Source organism: Artibeus jamaicensis, unplaced genomic scaffold, assembly GCF_021234435.1.
Source record: "Artibeus jamaicensis isolate MK-2021 breed Jamaican fruit bat unplaced genomic scaffold, CSHL_Jam_final contig_64, whole genome shotgun sequence".
In the NCBI taxonomy this organism is placed as follows: domain Eukaryota; kingdom Metazoa; phylum Chordata; class Mammalia; order Chiroptera; family Phyllostomidae; genus Artibeus; species Artibeus jamaicensis.
The window spans coordinates 3,186,102-3,211,558 of NW_026521911.1; the positions used below are offsets into that span (position 1 = coordinate 3,186,102).

The 25,457-nt window shown below is 38.6% G+C and overlaps 1 protein-coding gene across 3 annotated transcripts in view; it reads left to right on the forward strand.

The window, feature by feature from the left end:
* The first annotated feature begins 574 nt into the window (after nt 1–574).
* RNF169 (ring finger protein 169) overlaps nt 575–25,457 on the forward strand; it is an 80,344-nt gene continuing 55,461 nt past the window's right edge. For 2 of the 3 annotated variants that reach the window (XR_005082980.2, XM_037148647.2), the window contains exon 1: nt 578–1,168. Coding sequence is in view for 2 of the 3 variants with exons in the window: in XM_037148647.2 (XP_037004542.2) it covers nt 673–1,168 (496 nt within the window). In the remaining variant the exon portion in view is untranslated. Of the gene's footprint in view, nt 1,169–25,457 lie in introns of all 3 variants that reach the window. The other variant, XM_037148649.2, reaches the window with a different exon arrangement.

Below are 25,457 nucleotides of genomic sequence, written 5' to 3' on the forward strand. Positions count from 1 at the left end.
CGGGAGGCGTAGACCGCAGACCATTCGGGAGTTTCCCGGGGGGAAGTGTGAGCGGGGGGTGGGGGAAGGCAAAGCCCCGCGTACGCCCCGGATAAGGGGGCGGGTCTGACAAAGGGCTGAGGAAACGCGGGGCACCCCCCTCCCCCCCAGAAAGTATGGTTTTCCAGCCAAAAGACGGGAGTTTCGGGAAGGGCCACGGAGAAGGCTACGGAGAAGAGGACTGACAAGCAGCTGTTATTTGGGGCGGTTTCTGGGCACCGGAGGCGTACTCTCAGTCACAGCGGCTGCCCTCAGGCGAAATGATGCTCGGAGACGGCGTTCCGGATCATTTACAGACGCCCTACTCACTTCGGCTTCAGTTATCTCGTTCTCGCAGAAAAAATAAGTGCAATTACTTCAGAAAGTGTAATACCGCTCAGTATTCCCAATAAACCTCTCTGTCATTTGGTTGAATAAAAGGAAACTGCAGACTGCCGAAGGTGTGCGAAGACCGGATCTATAAAGTATACCTAGCAAATATTAAAGAAGTTTCTTTCACCTACTACCACGTCCGGGAAAAACCTTCTTCGGCCCGCCCCCTCATGAATATGTAGCTGGCGCTGCCTGCCGCTCACCGCCCCACCTTCTCCTCTTCTCCCTCGCAACGGACTCTCCCCTCCAACGGGAAACAAGATGGCGGCCGCAGGTCCGAGTACTCGGGCCTCTTCCGCGGCGGCAGCGGCGGCTCTGAGTCGGCGGAGCCGGCGGGGCCGCTGTGACGAGATGGCGGCTGCCAAGGCTGGGGCCCAGGGTCCGGCCTCCGGGCACGCGCTGCTCGTGTTGCCGCAGCCGTTGCTGCAGCCACCGCCGCGGCCGGAGGAGTCGGGCTGTGCCGGGTGCCTGGAGACCCCGGGAGAAGCGGCGGCCCTGCCTTGCGGCCACTCGCTGTGCCGAGGCTGCGCCCAACGGGCCGCCGACGCAGCGGGCCCAGGCTGCCGGCGCTGCCGCGCCCGCGGCCCGAGTTGGGCCCGCCGTCGGGCCCGCGACGACGGCCAGGCCACCGTGGAGGCGCTGGGCGAGCGCGCCCGCCGCGGCCAGCCGGAGCGCTGCCGCCCGCGCCGGGACGGGGGCGCGGCCACCGAGGGGCCCAGGCTGGAGCAGGAGCCGCGCGCCGCGCCGGCGGAGCCAGGTGGAGCTTCCCCTCCTCCCCTTGGGGTCCGGAGCGAGGCCGTACGCGCCCAGCCCGGCCTGGATAACGAGTGGAGAGTCCTAGACCCTGATGGAGCGAGTGTGGAGAGTTCTTAGGGGGTTGGAACCAGGCTCTGCCCAAGTGTATTGTTTTTTTTCTGAATTTTGAACTTTGGAATGAAGTACGGGCCCGATGGATTTGGAGGGGCATTGAGGGTATCCTGCGCCTTTTGTAAGTCAGAAGTTTGGAGGGAACGACAGCATTCTGTAACAAGTTAGGGCCAGGTTTGGGATTGCAGTGTGGAAGAGGGGACTGAACTTCACAGGGGCCCTGGAAGACCAGAGAAGTGCTTGGTTTAGTGTTGGGTGAAGAGGTCGAGGTAGACTGCTTATGGGCCTGAATGGGTCAGTGGAGATGTGGAGTGCCTGGAGTTTAGGAACAGGTTGAATGTAAGGATGCGACGGGAGCTTTTCAGACTTGAGAGTAGAGTGAGTTGAAGGAATGAGCTCACATGTGCAGTTTTCAGAAAATCTTAAAAATGCATGTTTAGCCCAGCCTGGCACATAGTAAGGAAACAATAAATGACGACTATTTGTATTTATAATAATACTAATAATAAGCTCGAGGGGAAAAAACTGGATGGGGTTTAAACATTTAGGAAACGGAGATTGGTTTGGCTTGGGGCTACTTTTTTCTCCATGGCAGTGTAGGTTTCCTGCTGTCATCCTGGTAATTCAAAGTTTCAGGACTGTTGCCTTCAACTTTGTTTGCCTTTCTTACCTCCCCCAGCCTGCCACTCTTTGGTACTGAGATTAACATATAAAGTGTGCTCTTTAAAACACAAAACTAAACTGATTTTAGATTATGTTAGGAGTCTGAGACACACTGGTGAACGAACACATCTTCCAGCTTTGATAACAAATGCTTGCTTCGGAGATTTTCAAGAGACATAATCAAGAAAGGCCAGATATTTGCATGTTTTGTGTTGGGAGTTCTGCCTAGTGTTATTTTCAATAGGGTTTCATACATTGCTTATGTATGAGTGCAGTCCCTAGAAACTACAGGTTCCAGAATGCAGCTTGTTTTGATTCAAGCAGACACCTGCCACTGTACTAGGATATCTTTTATTTCTGCGGCTTCCCTTTCTACATTTCCTCTTTTAAGCTTCACAACGTCCTTATGAGATAGGTACTTTTATTTCCATTTAACAGATGAAACTGAGGCCCAGAGAGGTTAAGTAACTTGCTAAGGACAAAAATCCCGTTCTGTCTGATTTCTGCTCACATCAGCGATGAAGGACTCCCTAAATGTCATCTAATTTGTGGATGCTGTGTGATGATCTTAAGTTGTTTAATTTGCTCCAAATTCTGAAATTCTGTCCAAAAAATAAGAGTGTTTTCTAGTCTCCTTATTAGTACTCTTGATTGTGTGGTCAAATTGAATAGGAATTTCTATTGGGTTGGCCAAAAGTTGGTTTAGTTTTTTCCACATGATGGCTCTAGTACTGCTTACTTGTCTTTAACTTCATTTGAAACAATTCCGTTAGATTGTATTGTGACAGTTGTCATAGCTGTGTGTATTTAAAATAACTTTACCAAAACTGGTGAGTTCTTGTGCAACCATTTTAATATTGAAAATGGAAGAAGATATGCAACACTTTCAGAGTATTATGCTTTATTATTTCAAGAAAGGTAAAAATGCAAAAAAAAAGATTTGTGCAGTGTATGGAGAAGGTGCTGTGACTGATCGAACACATCAAAAACGGTTTGTGAAGTTTCTTGGTAGCACGGACATTTTGGCCAAATAATTCTTTGCTATGGGGCTGTCTTGTGCATTGGAAGATGTTTAGCAGCACCCCTGGCCTCTACCCACTAGAAGGCAATAGCAGAATATAACTGACATACTCAAAATAAACAGATCAATAAAGTTATTGGTGAAAATGAAAAATGTACCTTATTTTACAGAAAAAAACCATACAGACTTTTTGGCCAACCCAATATTTTTATTTCCAAAGCCTGAACTCCCCGGTGAAATATCTGGTCTGTTTTTGAATGATGAGAGGGAGTACAGCTTGATGATTTGTGAAAATTTTTTCCTTTGAAGAAAGTTATTATAAAGTGTATCAGTGATTAAGGAAAATTATATAAAACAAGGTTCCAGATTAATATCTGTTGAGTCACTGAGTGTCCACCGAGTGTCCAGTTACTTTAAATATTTTTTAAAAGGTTTTTATTTATTTTTTATTTTTTAGAGAGGGGAAAGGAGAGAGAAGGAGAGGGAGAGAAACATTAATGTGTGGTTTTCTCTCACGCGGCCCCCACTGGGGACCTGGCCCACAACCCAGGCATGTGCCGAGACTGGGAATCAAACAGGCGACCCTTTGGTTTGCAGCCTGTGCTCAACCCACTGAGCTACACCAGCCAGGGCTAAATACTGATATAAGTACCATACTGAAAAATATTTTTCTTAAATATTAGTGTTGGATCATTGAGTATATATACCATAATTACATGCTTATTTAGTCAATGCATTATAGAAGAATATTGGTGGACAGGGTTTGGAAATTATCTTCCAGCTTCAGTGAGCAGGTTGTCTGGATGTCTTTATTTTATTTTTTAAAAGTATTTATTTATTTATTTTTAGAGAGGGAGGAAGGGAGGGATTAAGAGAGGAAGTGAAACACTGGTGTGCTGCCCTTTGCATGCGCCCTGACTGGGGTCTGAACCTGCAACCCAGGCATGCGTCCTGACTGGGAATGGAACTGGTGATCTGTCCCTTTGCAGGATGAGGCCCAAGCAACTGAGCCATACCAGCCATGGCTGGACTTCTTTAAGTTATTTTTTATATATACACATTTATATATATAAATTAATATATACAGTACCTATATATTTACACACACACATATTTTAAGCCCTCATCCAATGATATGCTTATTGATTTTTTGGGGGGGAGAGAGAAACATTGATGTGAGAAAGACACTTCAGTTGGTTGTCTCCTCTGTGCACCCCGACTAGATCGAACCTGCAACCTTTTGGTGTACAGGGACATGCTCCAACCAACTGAGCCATCCTTCCAGGGCTACAATATTTTTTAATTTAAAATTTTAATAGGCAATGTATTCACATCATTCAAGCAAGTACACAATAAAAAGTACCCTCCTACCTCTTCATCTCCCACTCCCACCAAAGATTCTTGTTTACTCTTCCACAGTGTTTTTATGCTTATACATGAAAATTCAAATATATTTTCTTTTTTTTACACAAAAGATTGTATATTATGCACAATGTTCTGCAACTTGTTTTTTTTTCCCCATAAAATAGCGATGGCAGTCTTTTTATTATTTCTATGCTGGAAATCTTTTTATGTCAGTACATAGGTTTCTTCCTTCTACTCACAGTTGCAAAGAATTTCATTAAGTGGATGTAATACAGTTTACTTAACCATCTGTTGGTGGACATTAAGGTTGTTTCCAGTCTTTTACTAATTGTTTGTAAAATCTTTATATGAATGTATATATACATTTTTATGGAGAGGTTACCTGTAGTTTTCACCAGATTCTCAAATGGTTGGAAAGAAAAGGTTAAAAGAACCATTGCTTTGCCAGTAGGTGTGGCTCAGTGGGTTGAGTGCTGGCCTGCGAACTGAAGGGTCCCCAGTTAGATCCCAGTCAGGGCACATGCCTGGGTTGCTGGCTAGGTCCCCAGTTGGGGGTCTACAAGAGGCAGCCAATAGATATTTCTCTCCCTCTTTCTCTCCTTTCCCCCTCTCTCTAAGGTAAAGAGATAGAACCTTTAAAAACAACAACAACAACAACATTGCTTTAACTCAGGTCCCTCATTCTATAGAAGAGAAGAGGCCCAGAGCAGAGAGTGACCAGCTGAAGATCATCATGAGTTAGCAGATAAACAAGGGCTGAATGGGTAACCCATTAATAAAGGCTGACACATAGCCTAATTCACAGTTAAGTGCTCATGATGACTTTTAGTAGGGAAAACTAAAAATATAAGTTTCATAAATATTTACATTATACTTTTAGGAGTGGGAAACAGATTTAGCAATTTTAGATATATTCAGAAATATTGCATTTAGTGTTTATTCTTTTGGCATAGTTAGGTCACTTGGTAGAAGAAAGGTAATGCCTATTTTATAATACTATAAATGAAATTTTGTAGTAAATACACTGGTATTGAAGTGAAATTCTTACAATTTAAAAATTTTTGTTGAAGCCTCATGCTTCTTTTGGAGTTGCATCGTCTATAATTTTTTAAAAGATCTTATTTTTATTTATATTTAGAGAGAGAGGAAGGGAAGGAGAGAAACATCAATGTGGAGTTGCCTCTCGTGTGCCCCCAAATGGGGAGTTGGCCTGCAACCCAGGCAGGTGCTCTGACTGGGAATCAAACCAGTGACACTTTGATTCGAACCCGCACTCAATCCACTTAGCTACGCCAGCCAGGGCTCTGCGTTGTCCATAATTTTTTTCAAAAGTGGGAGAGTTTGCTTGTTGAAAATTTTAGTTGTGCTCATTGAAAATTTTAGTTGTGCTGGTGACAATTTTGGGTTTTTGCCAGCTTCTTGGCAAAGTTTAACGTTCAGAATCTTAATGATTCCTGTGTAAAATGTTTAATTTTATTCTTAAATGCTTTATCAGTTTGCATTTGCAGGTAAATGCTTGTGTAGCACTGTGTGTGAAGTCTTAAGTCAGTGGTCGTTTTCAGATGAACCCAGATTTCAACTTTATGTTCTTTGAGAATCTGCAACTCATTGTGTATATTGACATACAAAGTATTTGAACCATCTTGAGCAATATTCATCAAGTATGAAATGAATGTCTATTCTTTGCTAGGCACTGTTCTAGGTCTTTGGAAGACATCAAGGGTTGAAATACTGAAGGATCTCTCCCCCTTGGAGCTTATATTGTAAATTTAGAGATAGTCCCAGCCCATTGATTTTTTAAAAAATTTACCACATATGTAGATTTGCAGCTATATACAGAAGTAACACTTAGGCCCTGTTGTTAATAATTAATGAATGTTAAGAATTTATTTAGCCTTGTGATGTGAAATCAAGTATGATCATTTTAAATTATGCTGCCTTTGAATTTGAAACTAGGACCTTTTTAGGACAGTTGTTTTTCTTCTGCTATGGGTAATAATTAAAGAGAAAAGCTAGATAGAAGATGATGAATTTTTTAAATTGGCAGTTTAAATTTTTTATCCATTTTTAGTGGTAAAGTGAATTTCAAAAATTGAATAGATCAGCTCTGACTGGTGTAGCACAGTGGGTTGGGCATTGTCCTGCAAAGCAAAAGGCTTCTGCTTTGATTCCGGATCAGGGCACGTGCATGGGTTGTGGGCCAGGTCTCTGGTTGGGGGCATGTGAGAGGCAACCTATAGAGATTTCTCTCCCTCTCCCTCCATCTCCCTCTCTTTAAAAATAAATAAATAAAATCTAAAAGAAAAAATAGAATAGATCAAAAAAATTGAATAGTACCTCATTTATCCCACTCCAAATTCCCTGGTCACTTAGGATTATCATTTATACATTTAAGAAATTTCCTATTTCTGTGAAAAACAAGTAATTCTGGTTTATTACTCAGTTGGCAGACAGTATTCGCTATGTGTGCAGCCTGAACTGCATTTAGGACCAGTGAATAATGAAGTTATGTGATGTAGTGTGAAAGGATAGGAATTCTCTGACCTGTATGCATTTGTTTTAAAATGTATAAAATGACCCAACTTTTTATCCTTAATGACATATATTCCAGAATTTGACAGTGTCCTTGTGTGTTACACTAAGGCAGAAAATATATGCCATGTGTTTTTTAAAACTCAGGATGAGATTACTCCACCAACTAAGCATTAATCACCATTGAAGGAATAGTTTCATTCTATAGAATTCAGGATTGAGCAGCAGGAATTTATGAGGTATTCATTTTTGTTCATTCATAATTTTTGTTTAACTCCCAGTTAATATTGGAAGAGTTGCTTACCTTGAATTCATTTGTATCTGAGTTTGCTTGCATTTAGGATGTAGGATGTGTGTCAAATTTCATTCCACTAATTCAGTCAGCATTTCGGGGCACATGCTGTATAAGATAATACAATAAAAAAGGTGAATGAAATATGTGCCCTGTTTTTTAAGATGCTACAGTTTGTTTGGTTGGGGAAACACACCTTATCAATAACAATGTGAAGTGGTAAGTGAGGTAATGCATGATGCCAACATAGTATAGAGTGATCTTCAACCTTTTTCATCTCATGACACATATAAATAGTTAGGTATTGCATGTTTTAAAGATTCTTGTGGCATACCCAGTGAAAATCACTGGAGCATAGGAATGGAACAGCTGATTCTAGATAAAACATGAAGAAGGCATTTGAACTGAATGTTGAAGAAAGAGTAGGAATTCACCAGGTTAGGGAGGAAGGGATGTCCATGTCAGGCAGAAGAACCTGTACATACAAAGGCATACAGTGCTTGGCATATTCAGGGACTGACAAGAAGTTAAATATAGATGGAATGTGGGTCTGGAATGGGAGGGAAGAGACTGCAGAAGTTAGATCATGAAGGACATGGTATGTCATGCTAAAAGAATTTGGGACTTTATCCTATAGACAGTGTAGGGTTCTTAAGAGACTTTTAAGTATCAGATTTAATGTCTGATAAACTGCTTTAGAAAGTTACTACTGGTTGGAGTGTGAAGGAAAGATGTGTGTAGAAACTGGAGAAGAGAGTCCAGTTAGGGGGTTATTTTAAGTAATGTAGGCAAGAGATGAAGAGGGGCTGGATTGAGTGAGAGCAGTGGCTGTGGGGATGGTTCCTTCAGTCATTCATTAATTTAGTAACCACTGGAGGGCCTTCTGTGTGCTAGGCCCCTGGAGCTACAAATAGAAACAGCATGATTCTGTTTCTTAAAGTCACTGCAGTTGGGAAGATGGTATATATGCAACGGAAATGTGGTATAATAAATGCTATTATTGTAACTCAAAATGTAATTGTAGAAGGCAATATAGTATAACTAGAGAAAGTTCTGGGGACAGACTACCTGTGTTCAAATTCTAGCTCTGCCATTTTATAGGTGTATGTCATTGCTTAACCTCTCTATATCTTAGTTTCCTCATTTTGAAAATGGGGGTAGTATTAGCAAAATTGAATGGTTATTTTTAAGACTGAGTTATTAGAATGCTTGGCTCAGTAAATGGCTCAATAAATGTTAGCTCTTTGTGCAAAAAGAGAACCCAACTTCAATGAAAGGCAGACACTTGATTATGAGTATTCAGTGAGTGGATGAAGGCAGGATAAAGGTGTGGGAAAACAGTACATTTAAAAGCATAGGAGTATGAAAGAACAAGGAACTGTAGGGATTGTAAGTAGGAGTGTTTAGAGTGTAAGAGTACATAGGGTAGAAGGAGGTGGAATTGATGGAAATAAGCAGTTGTTACTGGATACTAGTAGACTTTGGATGCCACGCTAAGGAGTGAGGATCCACCAAGAGTTTTAAGGAGGAGTTCATCTTTGTATTTTAGAGAGATCACAACTATGGCTGTAATGTAGCAAATGGATTGGAAAGCCTTAAATTCTTTAAGCAAGATGGCCAAGGTAAGCAAAAGATTCTTCTGTCCAGAAAAGCAGGGTGATACAAAACAGCAGTCCTTTTAAATGCATTTCTGATGTTGTAGGAAAGGCAGGAAAATCTCCAGATTCCAGAAACAAAAATGGAACTAAAACCAAAAAACTTTAGTAAGCTCTTGAGCTCATGCTGTGTTATTCTGGAGCAGGCTTACTAGGGTGAAGGGGTGGACTGAGGGGTTATTTCTGGTTTTCTATTTCTAGCTGAGTGCATTTTAACTGTGTGGAAGAAGGAAACAAAACTAAAATTTCTACATAAAGCTGGGATCTTGATGTGCTGTATTATAGGTGACAGGGTGGGCTACAGAAAAATCTTCCTGGTGACACAGGTCAGTAAGAAAATCTTGTCTTGGTTTTCCTACGCTTTATGCAAAGAGTAAATGGAAAAGGCTTACCTGAGAAATTGAAGCATAAGACCTATACCTCGCTCATTTTGGGGATCTGAATTTATTCTATATGGGTCAGGTATCCCTGTGCTGAGAAATTAATATAAACGCTGGCTTTAAGCCAGTGATATCCCTGGGTAACCAGAGAAGGGGGAATCAAGACTCCCAGGGATACTCCCGTATCTCAAGCCACAAGGGATTCTTACAGAAGTAGTAAGCCTAACTGAATTTGAATTTATAATTAAAAATTACAGCCCTGACCGGTGTGGCTCAGTTGGTTGGGTGTTGTTCCACAAAGCAAAAAGTAGCCAGTTGGATTCCCAGTCAGGGCACATGCCTGGGTTTTGGGTTTGGTCCTCAGGCTGGGTGTGTATGAGAAGCAACCAATGTTTTTCTCTCACATTGATGTTTCGCTCCCTCTCTTTCTCCCTCTCTTCCCCTCTTTATAGAAATAAATAAATAAATAAAATCTTTAAAAAATTACACACAATTTTCTACCACAAATTAGAGCCAGCAGATGTAATAAACAAGAGGATTATAGCTCCAAGAATTGGGATAGTAGAATGGCAGTTTGAAAGGTAATTTAGATGGGCATATTTTAAGTGACTAAACATATTAAAGAATTAATTGACACCCAAACAAATGAAGAAGACATTATTAAACAGGCATATTTGAAAAATAATTAAACAATGAAAAACAAGGGTAAGAAAACTCAGTAATAAGCAATAGTCTACATAGATGAGGAGAAAATCAGTAAGCTGGGAGTTAGATGTAAGGAAATCCTGAGAATGCAGAACAGTAAGATGAAGGAAGATATAAAAGACAGATCAGAAGGACTTAGCATTTAATATTAATTCCAGGAGAAAAATAGAATGAAGGAATGTAGAATTTAAAGAGAGGATGACATGAATATTTTGGAATTAATAAAAAGACATGAATCTTTAGGTTTAAGACTCATAATTCTCTAGCAGGAATTAAATGAACAAAACAAAACCTCACAACTAAACACACTACAATGAATCAAAGACACTATTAAAAGCAACCAGAAAGGAGCAACAATCAGACTGAGAGTTGATATCTCTCAAAAGAGAGGCCAGCCCTTGCTGGTATGGCTCAGTGGATTGAGCACTGGCATGTGAACCAAAGGGTTGCTGGTTCGATTCCCAGTCAGGGCACATTCCTGGGTTGCAGGCCAAGGTCCCCAGTAGGGGGGGGCTCAAGAGGCAACCACACATTGATGTTTCTCTCCCTTCCCCTCTGTCTAAAAAAATAATATCTTAAAAAGAAAATAAAGTTTTAAAAATTTTTTTAAAAGGCTAGGAGAAAATTTCTAAGTGTTGAGAGAGATCTGAATTTCATACTTGGCTAAGTTATTCAAGAGTGGTGGCAAAATAAAAATAGAATTCACCACACTATTTCTGAAAGAATTACTACTAACTCTTCACTAATTAAGTACTGAGGAATTACTAATTCTTTAATGCTTAAGTAAGAAAGAAGTGTAACTTAGGGGAGAGAGTAGGATACAAGAAGTCATGGTGAACAAAAATCAGTAGGTAAACTTAGCCAACACTGACTGTATAAAACAAAAATAATTATGACCTAATTTGTGGGGTCTAAAACCAAAGTGGGACTGAAATACCAGGCAAGGGTAAAATGTAAGCTGGTGGGGGAGGGAGGAATCGATCAGCATTAGAGTTCTAAGGTTCTATATATAGTTCAGGACGAGGATAGAGATATTGATTGGCTTTAGGCTTTTGGTCCAATACATATTAAAAATTTAAGGGTAAACCACTAAAAGAAAATAATTATGATGTATAACTTGATCTACTGTATATATATTATTGAAATATATAACTCCCAAATTGGAGAATATACCTTTTTAAACAAATGTGGGACATTTGCATAATTAGGCAAAGAAAGTTTCGACAAATAGCTAAGATATATAAACCATCTTATCTGACCCAATATAATACAATTAGCAATTAATAACACATACAACCAGTTCCCCTTGCCTCCAATTCCTTGCTTGAAAATTAAAAAGTAAAACCAAAACCTCCTAAATAATGTATAAATGAACAAAACCATGGAAGTTGAAAAGTATTTAAAATTGAATTAACACTAGGAACACTACCTGTCGAAATGTGGAATACAGCTGAAACAGAAAATTTAAGAGCCTACATCATATTTTACTGAATCTTAAGATGCCATGATTTAGAAGATACATTATTATTTTCCAAATACAGTGCTTTCCTACCATTTAAATGTTTTAACTTTATACTTATGAAAGAGCTCTTATAAATTTGTTTAGACATAGATTTAGCATATCACTTGTGCATATATTTATAAAAGGAAGTGAAGTAATAAATTAGAATATTCCTGACTTTTTCATATTCAGAATCTGACTGTTCTGAATCTTTTGTTTTTGAGCGAATCACACAGGTTTATGTTTTTCTACATAGTACTGATTACTATGTCTTTGAGAGTATTGGTGATACAGCATTTCTTAACTCTGGAGGAGGTTGCATGTATCTGAGAAATACATACACATGTTATAACCACACTAATGGCTTAAATGTTACGGTTTAATGTTAGTCATAACCTTGAAGCTGTGCACCTGATATAAGTAACAATATTTAAGAAAAGAGTTTGTATCTCTCAGATGAGCTGTAACCTCTGGAGAAGGAGTGCTCCTCAGCTATCTCTAGCTTTTTCTTTCAAACTGTTGGCACCCACCAAGTTTTGATGCTGATGCTTTACTGAGCTTGTGAGAAGGGGCTGACAGAAGATTGTCACATGAGACTCATAACTCTTCCTTAGATGGTCTGTAAAAGTTTTGTTATCATTGAGAGGTTACAATTGTCCAATCATGCCATCAGGGATAATCACCAAATCACTACATTTTTTTTTTTTGCAAGCCTGTTCTTTAACTTACTGTGTTAATACATATGTAAGCAACGAAAGTGGCATCATCACTGCTGCCTGCTGACAGTGATGATAAGATTCCAATTGTAAGAAACATCCCAATTTCAGAGATGTTAATAAGGAAAAATGTGTGTCCTAGAATTTGTAAGGTATTTGAATAGAAGAAAGGCTAAGAACTATTGAATTAAGGGGCCCACTGAAGAAGTTAAAAAAGTAACAGTAGATTAAACCTAAGGGAAGTAGAAGATAGGAAAGGATAAAGATGACAAATTAATAGAAAACAAGAGAATCATAACCAAAATCTAATTAATTAACATAGGATCTATATTATAATCAAATATGTGGCAAAATTGGTCAAGGAAAAAGCAAGAAGGCATAAACAATGTTAGGAATGACAGAGAATACAATATCCTATAGATATGACAAGGATTTTTAAAAGCCCATAAATAGAAAATGGAAAACTTCATGCCTACGAATTAAAACATGTATGAAACAGAAAGAAGCACAGACCATTCAATATGTTTACATCTACTCCTAAATGCCTAGGAACTTAAAAAAATTTTTTTTAGAAAGTTATAATTGTTTTTACCAAGAGCCTATGTGGGGCTTGATTTACCCTTCACCCATTGGCCAGAACATGCTTTGGGGATTTGGTAGAAAAATAAACCCTACTTTTAATTAAAAAGAAGTTTTCTAAAAAATGCAAGCCATCACAGCTGACTAAAAAATAAGTAGAAATGTGAATAGAAATAAACTAAAACAACAATTTGAGTAAATAGTAAAATCTACTCACTAAGTAATATGTGGCTGCAATGAGCTAAATCTAGAATATGGAAACTACAGGACAGATGGCCCATTTTCTTCCACAAATATGTGGAGAAGAAAAAGCAGTAGAAGAGAAATCTGTAGATTAAAAGACAAGAAGTTTAAGGGTATGAACTTACTTGGTTTGTGCTTTGCAGAACTATAAAAACATTTGATGAGTATTGAATCCTGGTTGGATATTTGTTGGTATTAAAGCTTATTAAGTTATTGTGTGACAAGAGTTTTTTGGTTATATATTTTTTAAAGAGTCCTTTAGGAGAGATGTCAAATGTTTATAGGTAAGATGATACGCTATCTGGGATTTGCTTCAAAATCATTCATTCAAAGGGAGAGGGGACAGGTAATGATTAAGGGAATAGATGTAATAAGATTGTCAATGAGTTAATTATTGGAGCCGGGTGATGGATATGCTGTGGTTCATTACATTGGTCATTAAATGTTTGAGACTTTTCCATAATAAAAAGCAGAAAATTCTATCAAAGAAGCACCATATACAGACAGTTTTACAGGTTATTCAGATTTTTAAAAAATTGATTTTAGAGAGGGGATAAAGGGGAGAGAGAGCAAGAAACTGATTCATTTTCTACTTATTTATGCATTCATTGGTTGATTCTTGTATTTGCAACATTGGCGTATCAGGACGATGCTCTAACCAATTGAGCTACTTGGCCAGGACCAGGTTACCCAAATATTGTAGGTGATCCTTATGTAGACTGTTCAGGGAATAAAAAAAATGTTTCCAAACTCATTTGGGGAGTTTGGAAGCTTTATATCAAACTCATTTTACAGCTTTATATCAAAATCATACAAAGGCAGTAAGAAAGGAAAAATACAGGCCAATCTTATGAATGTAGATTTTTAAAATTCCAAATGAAGTATGCAGTAATCTAATAGTGTATTTTTTTAAATAGTCACAATCAAATTGCATTTATTCTGGGAATGGGTATTCATAAACATCTAATGTAATTCACCATATTAATAAACTAAGGGATAGTAAAACCATATGATCATCTAAAGAGATTCGCAGACTGTCTGGCCAAGATGGAGGTATAGGTGGAAACACTATGCCTCTTTGCACAATCAAGTTTAAAGACAACAAAATTTTATTAACAAAAACACAACTAGAACAGGAAATTGAACTGTACCAAAGTCCAACAACAACGAATCATTCAGCCAGAGCGGTAAGAGGGGCGGAGTTAGCGGCTGGTGGAGAGGGGTCCCAACAGGAAAAAACAGCTGGACCAACCCAGGTGCACAGGCAGTGGTTGGCAGATCCCAGGTGTGGGGTGGCAATGGGCAGACCCAGTGAGGGCGCAAGGCGGCTGGCTGGCTGGCCGCTGTCACACATTCATGCACAGATAAACCAGGCAAAGGAGCGAGCAGTGAGATAGACTGTGCAACCCAGGGCCCTGGCGACCGGAATTAAAGCCTAAAAGCACCAAAGGGAAAAACTTTCTGGGGTTGAGGTGCCGGGTGAGGCTCCCAGGCTCACAGAGAGTTCATTGGAGCGACCCACATGGTCCTGGAGGGTGCACAAGCCCACACACCCAGGAACCAGCACCAGAAGGGCCCAATTTGCTTGCAGGAAGCAGCAGAGGGGACCGAAATCTGAGAGAGAGCAGAACAAATGCCATTGTCCCTCTCTGACCCCGCCCCCACATACAGAATCACAACCCAGTGACCTGGGTTGACCCACCCTGGTGAACACCTGAGGCTCCACCCCTCATATGTAACAGGCGCAAACAGACCAAAACATTATGGCTCAAGAAGAAGAACAGCTCAAAGCTCCAGAACCAGTACTTCTAAGTGACCAAGAGATAGCCAACCTATCAGATGCACAGTTCAAAACACTGGTGATCAGGATGCTCACAGAACTGGTTGATTTTAGTCACAAATTAGATGAACAAATGAAGGCTAAACTAAGTGAAATGAAGGGAAATGCACAAGAAACCAATAGTGATGGGAAGGAAACTGGGACTCAAATTAATGGAGTGGACCAGAAGGAAGAAAAAAATGACCAAACAGAAAAGAATGAAGAAACAAGAATTCAAAAAAAAAAAAATGAGGAGAGGCTTAGGAACCTCCAGGACATCTTTAAATGTTCCAATATCCGAATTATAGGGGTACCAGAAGGGGAAGAGGAAGAGTGATAAGTGGAAAACTTATTTGAACAAATAATAAAGGAAAACTTCCCCAATCTGGCAAAGAAAATAGACTTTCAGGAAATCCAGGAAGCTCAGAGAGTCCCAAAGAAGGAACACACCAAGGCACATCATTATTACATTACCCAAGACTAAAATGAAGGAGAGAATCATTGGAAGCAGCAAGAGTTAAGGGGACAGTCACCTACAAAGGAGTTCCCATCAGACTGTCAGCTGATTTCTCAAAAGAGACCTTGCAGGCAAGAAGGGGCTGGAAAAAAGTATTCCAAGTCAAGAAAGGCAAGGACCTACATCCAAGATTGCTCTATCTAGCAAAGCTTTCATTTAGAATGGAAGGGCAGATAAAGTGCTTCCCAGATAAGGTCAAGTTAAAGGAGTTCAGCATCACCAAGCCCTTATTATATGAAATGTTAAAGGGACTTATCTAAGAAAAAGAAGATAAAAAAGATGAACAGTGAAAGGACAGCAAACTCACAGTCATTAAGAACCACACCTAAAACAAAAGCAAACTAAAAGGACAGCTAGATCAGGAGTGGAACCATAGAAATGGAGATCACATAGAGGGTTAGCAACAGGGGAGTGGGAGGAGAAGAAGGGGAGAGAAGGTACAGAGAATAAGTAGTATAGATGGTAGGTAGAAAATAGGGGGAAGGCAAGAATAGTATGGGAAATACAGAATCTAAAGAACTTGTGACATGGACATAAACTAAAGGGGGGGAATGGTGGGGGAGGGGTGTGCAGGGTGGAGGGGAATGAAGGGGGGAAATGGGACAACTATAATGGCATAATCAATAATATATATATATATATATATATATATATATATATATATATTTATTTATTTATTTATTTTTAGATGGGGGGAAGGGAAGGAGAGAGGGAGAGAAATATCAATGTATGGTTGCCTCTCGTGAGTTCCCTGCTGGGAACTGGCCTGCAACCCAGGCATGTGCCCTGACTGGGAATCAAACCACAATCTAGTTCACAGGCCCGAGCTCAATCCACTGAGCTACACCAGCCAGGGCTCAATAAAATATATTTTAAAAAAGATTTTCAAAAGAACATTTGCAAAATTTACCATTCATTTATTTAAAAAGCTAGAACCCTTGGACTAGAATGGAACTTTTTTTTAAAGTGGAACTTGTCAATAAGAATGATTAGTGGTTAAGAACAGTCAAGATAATCTTGGAGCACATTGCTTTATCAAATATTCTAATACAAATAGTAATTAAAACAGGTATTGATGTCAGGATAATTGAAGAATTAAAGAGTCCCTCAAAAATAGAGTCCAGTACCATGCTGTCATATTTTTGAATTTGGTGGGTAACAGGTGGCATTATAAATCTGTGGGGCAAAGCTTTCATTTTCAGTTGTTGATTGTTAGCTAACTTACAGAAAACAGGAAAAAATAGATCTTTAACCAGATCATGCACAAAAAGTTAATTCCATATGGATTCAAGGTCAAACTAGAAATCTTAGAAAATACTAGGAGTATGTCTATGAAAATGAGGTAGTGGATTCTTTATATGAATAAACAAGAAAAACAAGACATAAAGGAAAAGTTGATACTTTGGCCACATTAAAAAAACTTCTGTATGACAACAGATGGTAAGTAAGAAGGAAAACTATATGGTAGGAGAAGATATTTACAATGAAATAACTGACAAAAGATTAATATCCAGAATATGTGAAGAACTACAAATCACTATGACAAACACCTCAGAAAAATGGTAAGGGGATTTGAATAGACATTTCACAGAAGAGGAAAACTGAAAGCCTTTAAACAGTTGTAATGATGCTCAATATCATTAGTAATCAGGGAAATGCAAATTAAACCAATGATAAGAAGCCATCAGACTGACAAAATCTGTGATTAATTATAATTAATAATGGGACCTACATGCTGCTTGGGGAGTATAAGTTGGTAGAAGTACTTTTTAAATTATATATTGATTATGCTATTACAGTTCCAATTTTTCCTCTTTGTCCCCCTTTACAGGGCACCCCCCACCCCCACCATTGTTCAAGTCCGTGGGTCATACGTATAAGTTCTTTGGCTATTCCCTTTCCTATACTGTACTTTACATCCCCCCATGGCTATTCTGTAACTACCTATTTGTACTTCTTTTTTTTTTTTTTAAGATTTTATTTATTTATCTTTAGAGGGAAAGGGAAGGAGAGAGGGAGAGAAACATCAATGTATGGTTGCCTTTCGTGCGTCCCCTGCTGGGAATTGGCCTGCAGGAAACTGGCCTGCAACCCAGGAATGTGCCCTGACCAGGAATTGAACGGCGATTGTCTGGTTCGCAGGCCCATGCTCAATCCACTGAGCTACACCAGCCAGGTCTATTTGTACTTCTTAATCCCCTCACCTCTTCACCCATTCCCCCATACCACCCCTCCCATCTTGCAACCATCAAAATGCTCTCTTATGTCCACGATTCTGTAAATTCTGAATATGTAGACTATGGAGGAGTTTGCTTAGTGTGTTTTTTAGATTCAGCTGTTGATATGTATTTATTGCCACTTTATTGTTCAGAGTTTTTATCTTCTTTTTCTTAAATAAGTCCCTTTCACATTTCATATAATGATGGTTTGGTGATGATGAACTCCTTAGTTTTTTCTTGTTTGGGAAGCTCTTATCTGGGATATTCCTCCTGAATTTTTATCCACGACTTGTGGATATGGGACCAGCCCACCTGTGTCTCCACCCTTCCTACCAGTATGGATGGGTGTTTTTTTAAAATTCTGTAGTTGTTAGACTTTCATTCAACTCGACTTCTGAAGGTTCTGAGTGATGGTTGTTATATTTTAGTTGTAATTTTGATTTGGTTGTGTGAAGAAGTGAACCATGTTTATTGATGCCGCTATTTTGACCAGCGGTCCTGGTATAAGTATTTTGGGTAGTAGTTTGGCCTTACCTAGTAAAGCTGAAGAGATACATTCTTTGCCATGTGGTGATTAATAGGTGTCTTTCCTAGTGAAACACCTTCCCCCCACACACTGAGTTACAAAAAATGATGTTCATTATAGTACTGTCATACTGGAGAAAGTAGTAATAGCTGCCCTTGGTAGGAAAAGGCATAAAGGGGTAAATTAGGGTTGAGCCAAGTATTATTTGTCTCACCAGAGAAAACTATTGTTAGTGATTGTATATTCACTGCAAGACTTTACTAGCTTTTTTCTGTGTATAGATAATTATGGAAGTATTTTTAATCATTAGAATTAATAAAAGGAATGTTTTTACTTCTGATATATTGGGTCAAACTGATGTCTAATCACTTAGGTGGTTTTAGAGACTTCGAGAAGTTTGTGTTGCCTCAGGATATCACTCACTTGCATCCTGTAACTGAAATTCAATAAATCTTCTCTTTAGGTCCCTTATTCTTGTAGGTCTCTTAAAATACAGATACTTCTGAGAGATAGAAACAGTTAAGCTTGTTCATGTAGTGCATGAAGGATTTATCAAATTTTTGCTAAATTTGTTTCTTTAGCAAAAATTGTTTCTTTAAGTAGGGATAGTTTTCGATAGGGGAGAATTATTGTATTTTGCCATGTGTACTGTACTCCTGTGTATAATGCATGCCCACTTTTTTGGCCCAGACTTTCAAGAAAAAAAATCTTGCATTTTAATTTTTAAATTCAATTTATTTATTTTATATTTAGAAACAAAACTGATTATTGTATTCCAGGGTACTATTCTGCATGCAGATATCATTATTGCCTTTTACAGTTACATTTTTAACCCATAAGCATAAATAAAAGAACTAAAAATGTTTATATAGTTATAGAATTAGTACTCTTTATGTATAATGTACATCTTTATATTTCCCTCAAAAATTTGGGCAAAAAAGTGTGCATTTACATGGCAAAATATGGTAGCTTTTATGGAATTTACTTTGTACTAGGTCCTACATGTTAGGTTTTATAGTTTATTTACTAGACACAGAGTGCCTACTATTTGTAAAGCATTGAATTAAATTTTTAAAAAGGATAAACTTAAAGGGATCAAGAATTTATAAAAAGGAGGAACATTGAAGGAAAGAATCTTTCACATCAATAAGGGTGCCCTTAGTCTGTTTTAGAAGAATAGGTTAGAATAAGTGTTAAACAATTGTGATGGAGATATGAAGTGTTTGCTAATTACTTATACTGATGACAGTGATGTGAAGCTGTTCATTTTCAACGTCGTACTATTCTTGTTTTCCAGAGAAAAATAGATAATATTACTGTGAAGAGAGTTGAATGTTAAATCTGAGCAGGCTTATTCCAGATTGATACCTTCAATACAACTGGTATTAGCTGTTTCGATTTTAGAGATCCTTAGTTCTTAGGATGAAGAGTCTGCTCTTATCAGGTTATACACACTCATTGAACTCTTGTGCCTGTACCATAAACTTACCTGTTCAATAGCTGTTCAATTTCTTGGTCACCATATTAAGAGCTGTCTTGGTAGCACGGTGGGGGGTGGAGTGGGGGGAAGGCCCTAATAGAATGGACTGAAGTTAGAAGTGAGAAAGCAAAAACAGTGAATATGTAGACTATGGAGGAGTTTGCTGTAAAGTGCAGGGTGGGGCAGAAAAACAGGCCATTACCAGCTGGGGAACAGGAGCTCAGGAGTTTTTTGTAAAGATAGATGATATTAAGTCATCTTTGTATGTTAGAGTTGTATATTATCATAGCATAGGAGAAGTTGATGGCGCTCGAGAGACTGGAGAAAACTGAATGAGCTACATTCATAGAGAGGTGAGAGAAGATGAGATCTGGGACTGTGGTTGAGGGTGTGCAGAGACTGATCTTATACAGTTATACCTCTGTACTCATTGATATCAGAACGTGTCAAACCCTGTTCTTACTGCATTTTGATGAGAGAGAAGTTTTAGCACTTGACGCTTGCTTGGAACTTGTCCCACTTGCTAGAACTTGTGTGAGTTGGTTTTGGTACTCACCGGTTTTGGCACTTGTCATGGGTTCCGGAACGATTTAATGGCGAGTACCAAGGTACCACTGTACTTGAATAGGGGATACTGATACTTCTCCCACTCTGGTGACTAGTACTCAGTGCTCTTTTATTTTGGGGCAGTTTTAATTTTTAAAAGTTAAGTTTTCCAGTGAATCAAAATCTGCTTCTCTAGTTTCAGTATTCAGATATTTAAAGGCCATGATTATTTGTCTAAATTTTTAGGTTAAAATTCTCAAATTCATCTCTTTGGTCCTCTTCCTCCCTTTCTCAAGATCTTGGTCATACCACATTACTTAGAGTTCTTGGAATACAGTATGTTCTTGGAAACCTTTTTAACTTTTCGTCACCTGTGATTATTCTACCTGTGATGTTCTTCCTTATCCTCCTGTCAAATTATATTCATCTTTTAAACCCAAGTGAAGTAAGTGCTCTGTGAAATTTCTTTCTCACTCACATATGAGTCATTTACCTTCCTTTGTTCCTCCATGTGAGTATGTGCATCCCTCATGTCATTGGACTTCAGTTCCTTGTTTGTGTGTCTGTCTTTGGCACTACACTAAACTCTGTGAGGTCAGGGGTTATGTCCTTGTGTGTTCAGCACTTGATATGGTACCTAGAATGTATACAGTACTCAGTAAATGTTTAATGAAGGGAAAAGATTCCTAAAAAAGTCCTTAAAAATGTTTTTGGTCCTATATCTTGATTCCTTCCCTTTACCGTCCTGATCATCTTTAAATATGCCACTCAGAACTGACCCTTATACTTTATTTTGTTTTTTTCTTTCCCTTTTTATTTTGACTTTTATTTACACTTTAATTAATGGCTGCCTAATGCAAAATGTAGTGGAGTTTACTGTCTCTTCATCAGGATGCTAAATTCTTACTAACACTGCCAAAAGTTGCACTGCCATTCCTCAGACTGAATAGGTAGACAACTGGTTTGTTTGTTTCTTTTTCATGAACTCCTATTAAGCCAGTCTTCCTCATCACATTGTATGTACAATTAAATTTTTAAGCTTGAAGACAACTTATATCAAATTTGGGGTTTTATTTTTCTGAATAGCAGTGGACTTACTTTTCCATGATGTCATTTCTCTTGTGTTTTGTCTAGTGTTTGGTTCTGTAAAACAATTACAATAAAACCTAGAAAGATTAGACTCCATTAATTTGCAGTTTACTTGGACTTTACTAAAGTTTATTATTGCCTTAATTAAAAAAAAAACTTTACTAAATTCAACTCCCTTCATAAAACAAACTCAAAGACTTTGGTACAAAATGGTGCTGGTATTAAAGCACTTTCTCATTGGTTCATTTAACAAAAAGTTATTGAAAGACACTGTCTTATACTGAGACACATACCTAGAGATTATCCCTATCTTCAAGAAAATCTCGAGTTTGGGGAGTTGGAGGCAGAGACAAGTAATTATAACACAGGTAATAAATGCTACTACAAGTAGGATGAGTGCAGAATGTTGTGAGGACCTACAGGAAGCCAATTCTTTGGGTTGGTGGGAAAAGCTTCACAAAGGAGAGGACAGTAAACGGGGTTTTGAACTGTTGATCATGTAGTGAAAAGGCAAAAACCATTCTGGGAAGGTAAGGTGGAATATAAAGTCAGAGTGGAAACACAGGGTATTGCATTATAGAAATAGTGAGATGTGTGGAGGCTGGGGAGGGGAAAGGTATAAAGGGAATGGTAGAAAATGCAGCTGGAGTGGTAGACTGGGTTCTGTTTATAAATCTTGGAGGCAGAAGGAAGCCAGTGACAATTATTAACCAGGAGGATAATGGATCAGATCTGTGTTGTAAAGAACTAGGAAAAAAGTGTTGATAGATGGAAAGACAAGAGTCTAAGAGACAGAGGCCAGGTAGGCTATCATTTAATACACACAGACTCTGTATCAATTAGGTATTGGAAGATTAGATGAGATAAACAATCCTGTTAAGGTAGGTGTTCCTCCTACTTTATGGATGAAGAATCAGGCTTAGAAAGGATAAATACTGATAGGTACAAAGCCAGTGTGTGTAGACTTGAATGTAGGTTGGTATGGTTTCAAATCCTGCACTCTTCCTAATTTTTGTATCATTCCATATTGTGTACTATTGTGAATGACTCTTTGCCTCAAACAACACAGAAATTAAGTTTTATTGGAACACAGCTGAAGGAGTTTGTACTAAGATGATGGTGCGTATAGTGATGGGTGCAGCCTCATGGTCTTGGTCTGCCTAGGTCTGCAGAGCCGTCATCTCTGCAGCATTCCTGTACCTGCATTTGCTTCTGGGACCTCTCTTCTTCAGTGCTTCATTTTGCTTTGACTGTATGGATCCAGTGGGGGCTGCCTAACTGTGCCTTGTTGTTCGGGCCATTTCTGGGTTCAACGAGGAATCTTATTTAGTTTAATACCTGCTTTTGTAAATCCTGTTAATCTCTACTCTCTTACTTTGTACTTCTCTATTCAAGGAGTTTTAGTCAATTTGGGCTGCGAAAACAGACTACTGTGAACTGGGTGGTTTGTAAACAAGAAAAATTCATTTCTCACAGTCCTAGAGGCTGGGTAGTCAGAGATCAAAATGCCAGTGAATTTGGTGGAATAAGAAGGGTCCGTCTACCCCCTGGTTCATGGACAGCCGTCTTCTTGTGTCCTCACTTGATAGAGGGAGCAGGGGAGCTCCCTGGGGTGTCTTCTATATATTAGGGCGCTATTCCCATCGAGGAGGGCTTTGCCTTCGTGACATAATCATCTTTCTACGGCCTACCTCCAAAGAGCATCATATTGGGGATTAAGTTTCAACATGAATTTTGGGGGGACATAAACATTCAATTTCTAGTACCAAGGCTTGGCAAACTACCAGCAGCAGGCCAGATCCAGCATGATGTTTATTTTTGTAAATAAAGTTTAATTGGAACATAGCCATACTCATATTGTTTCCAGCTGTCTTCAAGCAGAGTTGAGCAGTTGTGACAGAGACCTTATGGACTATAAAGCCGGAAATAATTTACTCTCTGGCTGTGAGTCTACACAGCCTCAGACTGCTTAGGACTCATTATTGTTTCTAGATCAAGTCACGAATCAGGTTAATCCTTTAAGCTAAGGGAGCAAGATGCAACTTGGGATTTGAATATTATCATTAATTTATATTAGCAGTTAATTTAATAAGTAAGCACTTTCCAGTTGTCCCCATAGTATATAGAAAAAAATATCTGGTGCCATTTAAAAAAAAATCGAATTCCTTATACTTTCCTAAAGTGCTGAGATATTCTACCCCTGAGAATATTAAGTAGAAGTTTTCTTTTTCTTTATAGGGAAGTAACTAACATTTAATGAGTATTTGTTATATACCAAACACTGTACCAGACATTACATTAAATCCTGTCATTTAATAATTTATGACAATTTATTTGAGGAAGGTATAATTATCCTTTTTGTGACATGGGGACACCTAGGGCTAGAGAAAGAGTGTGCTCAAAGTTAATACTGATCAGTGATGGAGTCTGGTCTCCACGGCCCAGGGTCTTTCTACTTACAGAGTTATCAAGCATACTCAGCTGGTAAAGTGCTACACATTATGAAAAACTGGAACTGAGTGACCAACCCGGATAGGCATTCCTGATAGAGTTCCTGAAGTAGCTCCCTCACACTGTATACAGAGAAGATTCTGCTCAAATTTGGCATTGTTACCAAATTAAAGAATATCCTAGTCCCCAAGCATGTAAATAACTGAAGTTTTATTGTTTATTAGTAGTCATACCATATTAATGAGATTAAATGTGGTATTATCATTGTTGCTGACAGGATGAGGTTTAGATTCCTTAGCTTAATATTGAAAGTTCTCTGTAATCTGGCCCAACCTACCTTTTTGGCATATACAATTCTCCTATACATACATGCTTTCTGCCTTAGCAGAACATATTTATTCACTTTCCAGCCTCCACACTTACATTTTTTTTTAATCCTCACCCCAGGACATTTTTGTCATTGCTCTTAGAGAAAGCAGAAGGGGAAGGGGAGAGAGAGAGAGAGAGAGAGAGAGAGAGAGAGAGAGAGAGAGAGAGAGAGAGAGAGGGAGAGAGAGAAGGAAGAGAAGACAAGACATGAGAAGAGAAGACATCGGTTGGTTGCCTTCTTGTAGGCGCCCCAATTGGGGATCTAACCCGCAACCTGGGTATGTGTCCTGACTGGGAATTGAATCCATGCCCTTTTGGTCTGTGGAATGATGCTCCAACCAACTGAACCACACTGGCCAGAGCAAAAAATATTTTTTTTAATTATGGTAAAAAACATAACATAAAATATACCATCTTAACCTTTTAATTGTGCAGTTCAGTGGTGTTGCTACACTTTTGGTCATACTTTGTCGTTATGTGAACTGCTCTTCCTCATCTCTGACTTATCTGAGTTTTAACTGGTGAGATCAGCTCTATCCCACAGTCTTAAAGACTTACCTCTCTTTCCCAGTCTTTTTTCTTTTCCTGTTGCAGAGGATGATGGCAACATTTGTTTGTAAGATTCATTTGGCAGTTGCTTATTTTGTGACATTGCACATCATTGCCTCTTCTTATTTAAATCTGTTTTCAAAACTTTTTAATGAAATTGTCTTACCTAATAAGTTATATTATAAATGCTTTGAGGAAAGGACCTTATGCCTTTATTTTGTGTGCATTTTCTGTTTCTGCAGTGCTCCTTTGTTCCTCACTGCTCATTCCTTCTTTAATGTTCTGATACCTGGTAACAATTTCCATTATTCTTATATACTTTTCTGTAACAACTTGATATATCATCCCTAATATTTTCTTTTTCCCTCTTTATGAGTTCTATAATTATATTGCTATTTCTACTCATTAATGTCATTTTTATGTTTTATGGTTTTTCATGTTTGAAATTATAAAGCATATTTCAGCCTGGAGACCTTCATTTCTCATTTAACTTAAGTGGTTCCCTACCTTATTAGAGCAATGTCATGTTATAATTATGAACGGTGTTAAAATGAAAATCTTAGCCCTGGCTGGCGTAGCTCAGTGGATTAAGCGTGGGCCTCCGAACCAGAGTATCACAGTTCGATTCCCAGTCAGGGCACATGCCTGGGTTGCAGGCCAGTTCCCAGCAGGGGACGCATAAGAGGCAACCACACATTGATGTTTCTCTCCCACTCTTTCTCCTTCCCTTCCCCTCTCTCGAAAAATAAATAAAAAATTAAATTAAATTAAATTTAAAAAAACCAAAAAAACCCAAAAAGGTAACTTCTAAAAAACAAAAGAAAATCTTATATAAAAGATTTTCTTACATTTTAGATTATTTTCTTAGATTCCTAGAAATTAAATGATTAGATCATTTAATTGAAATGTTAAATTAGAAATTTAATTAGAAAGTTACAAATGTTTTATGTTTTTTTGTATGT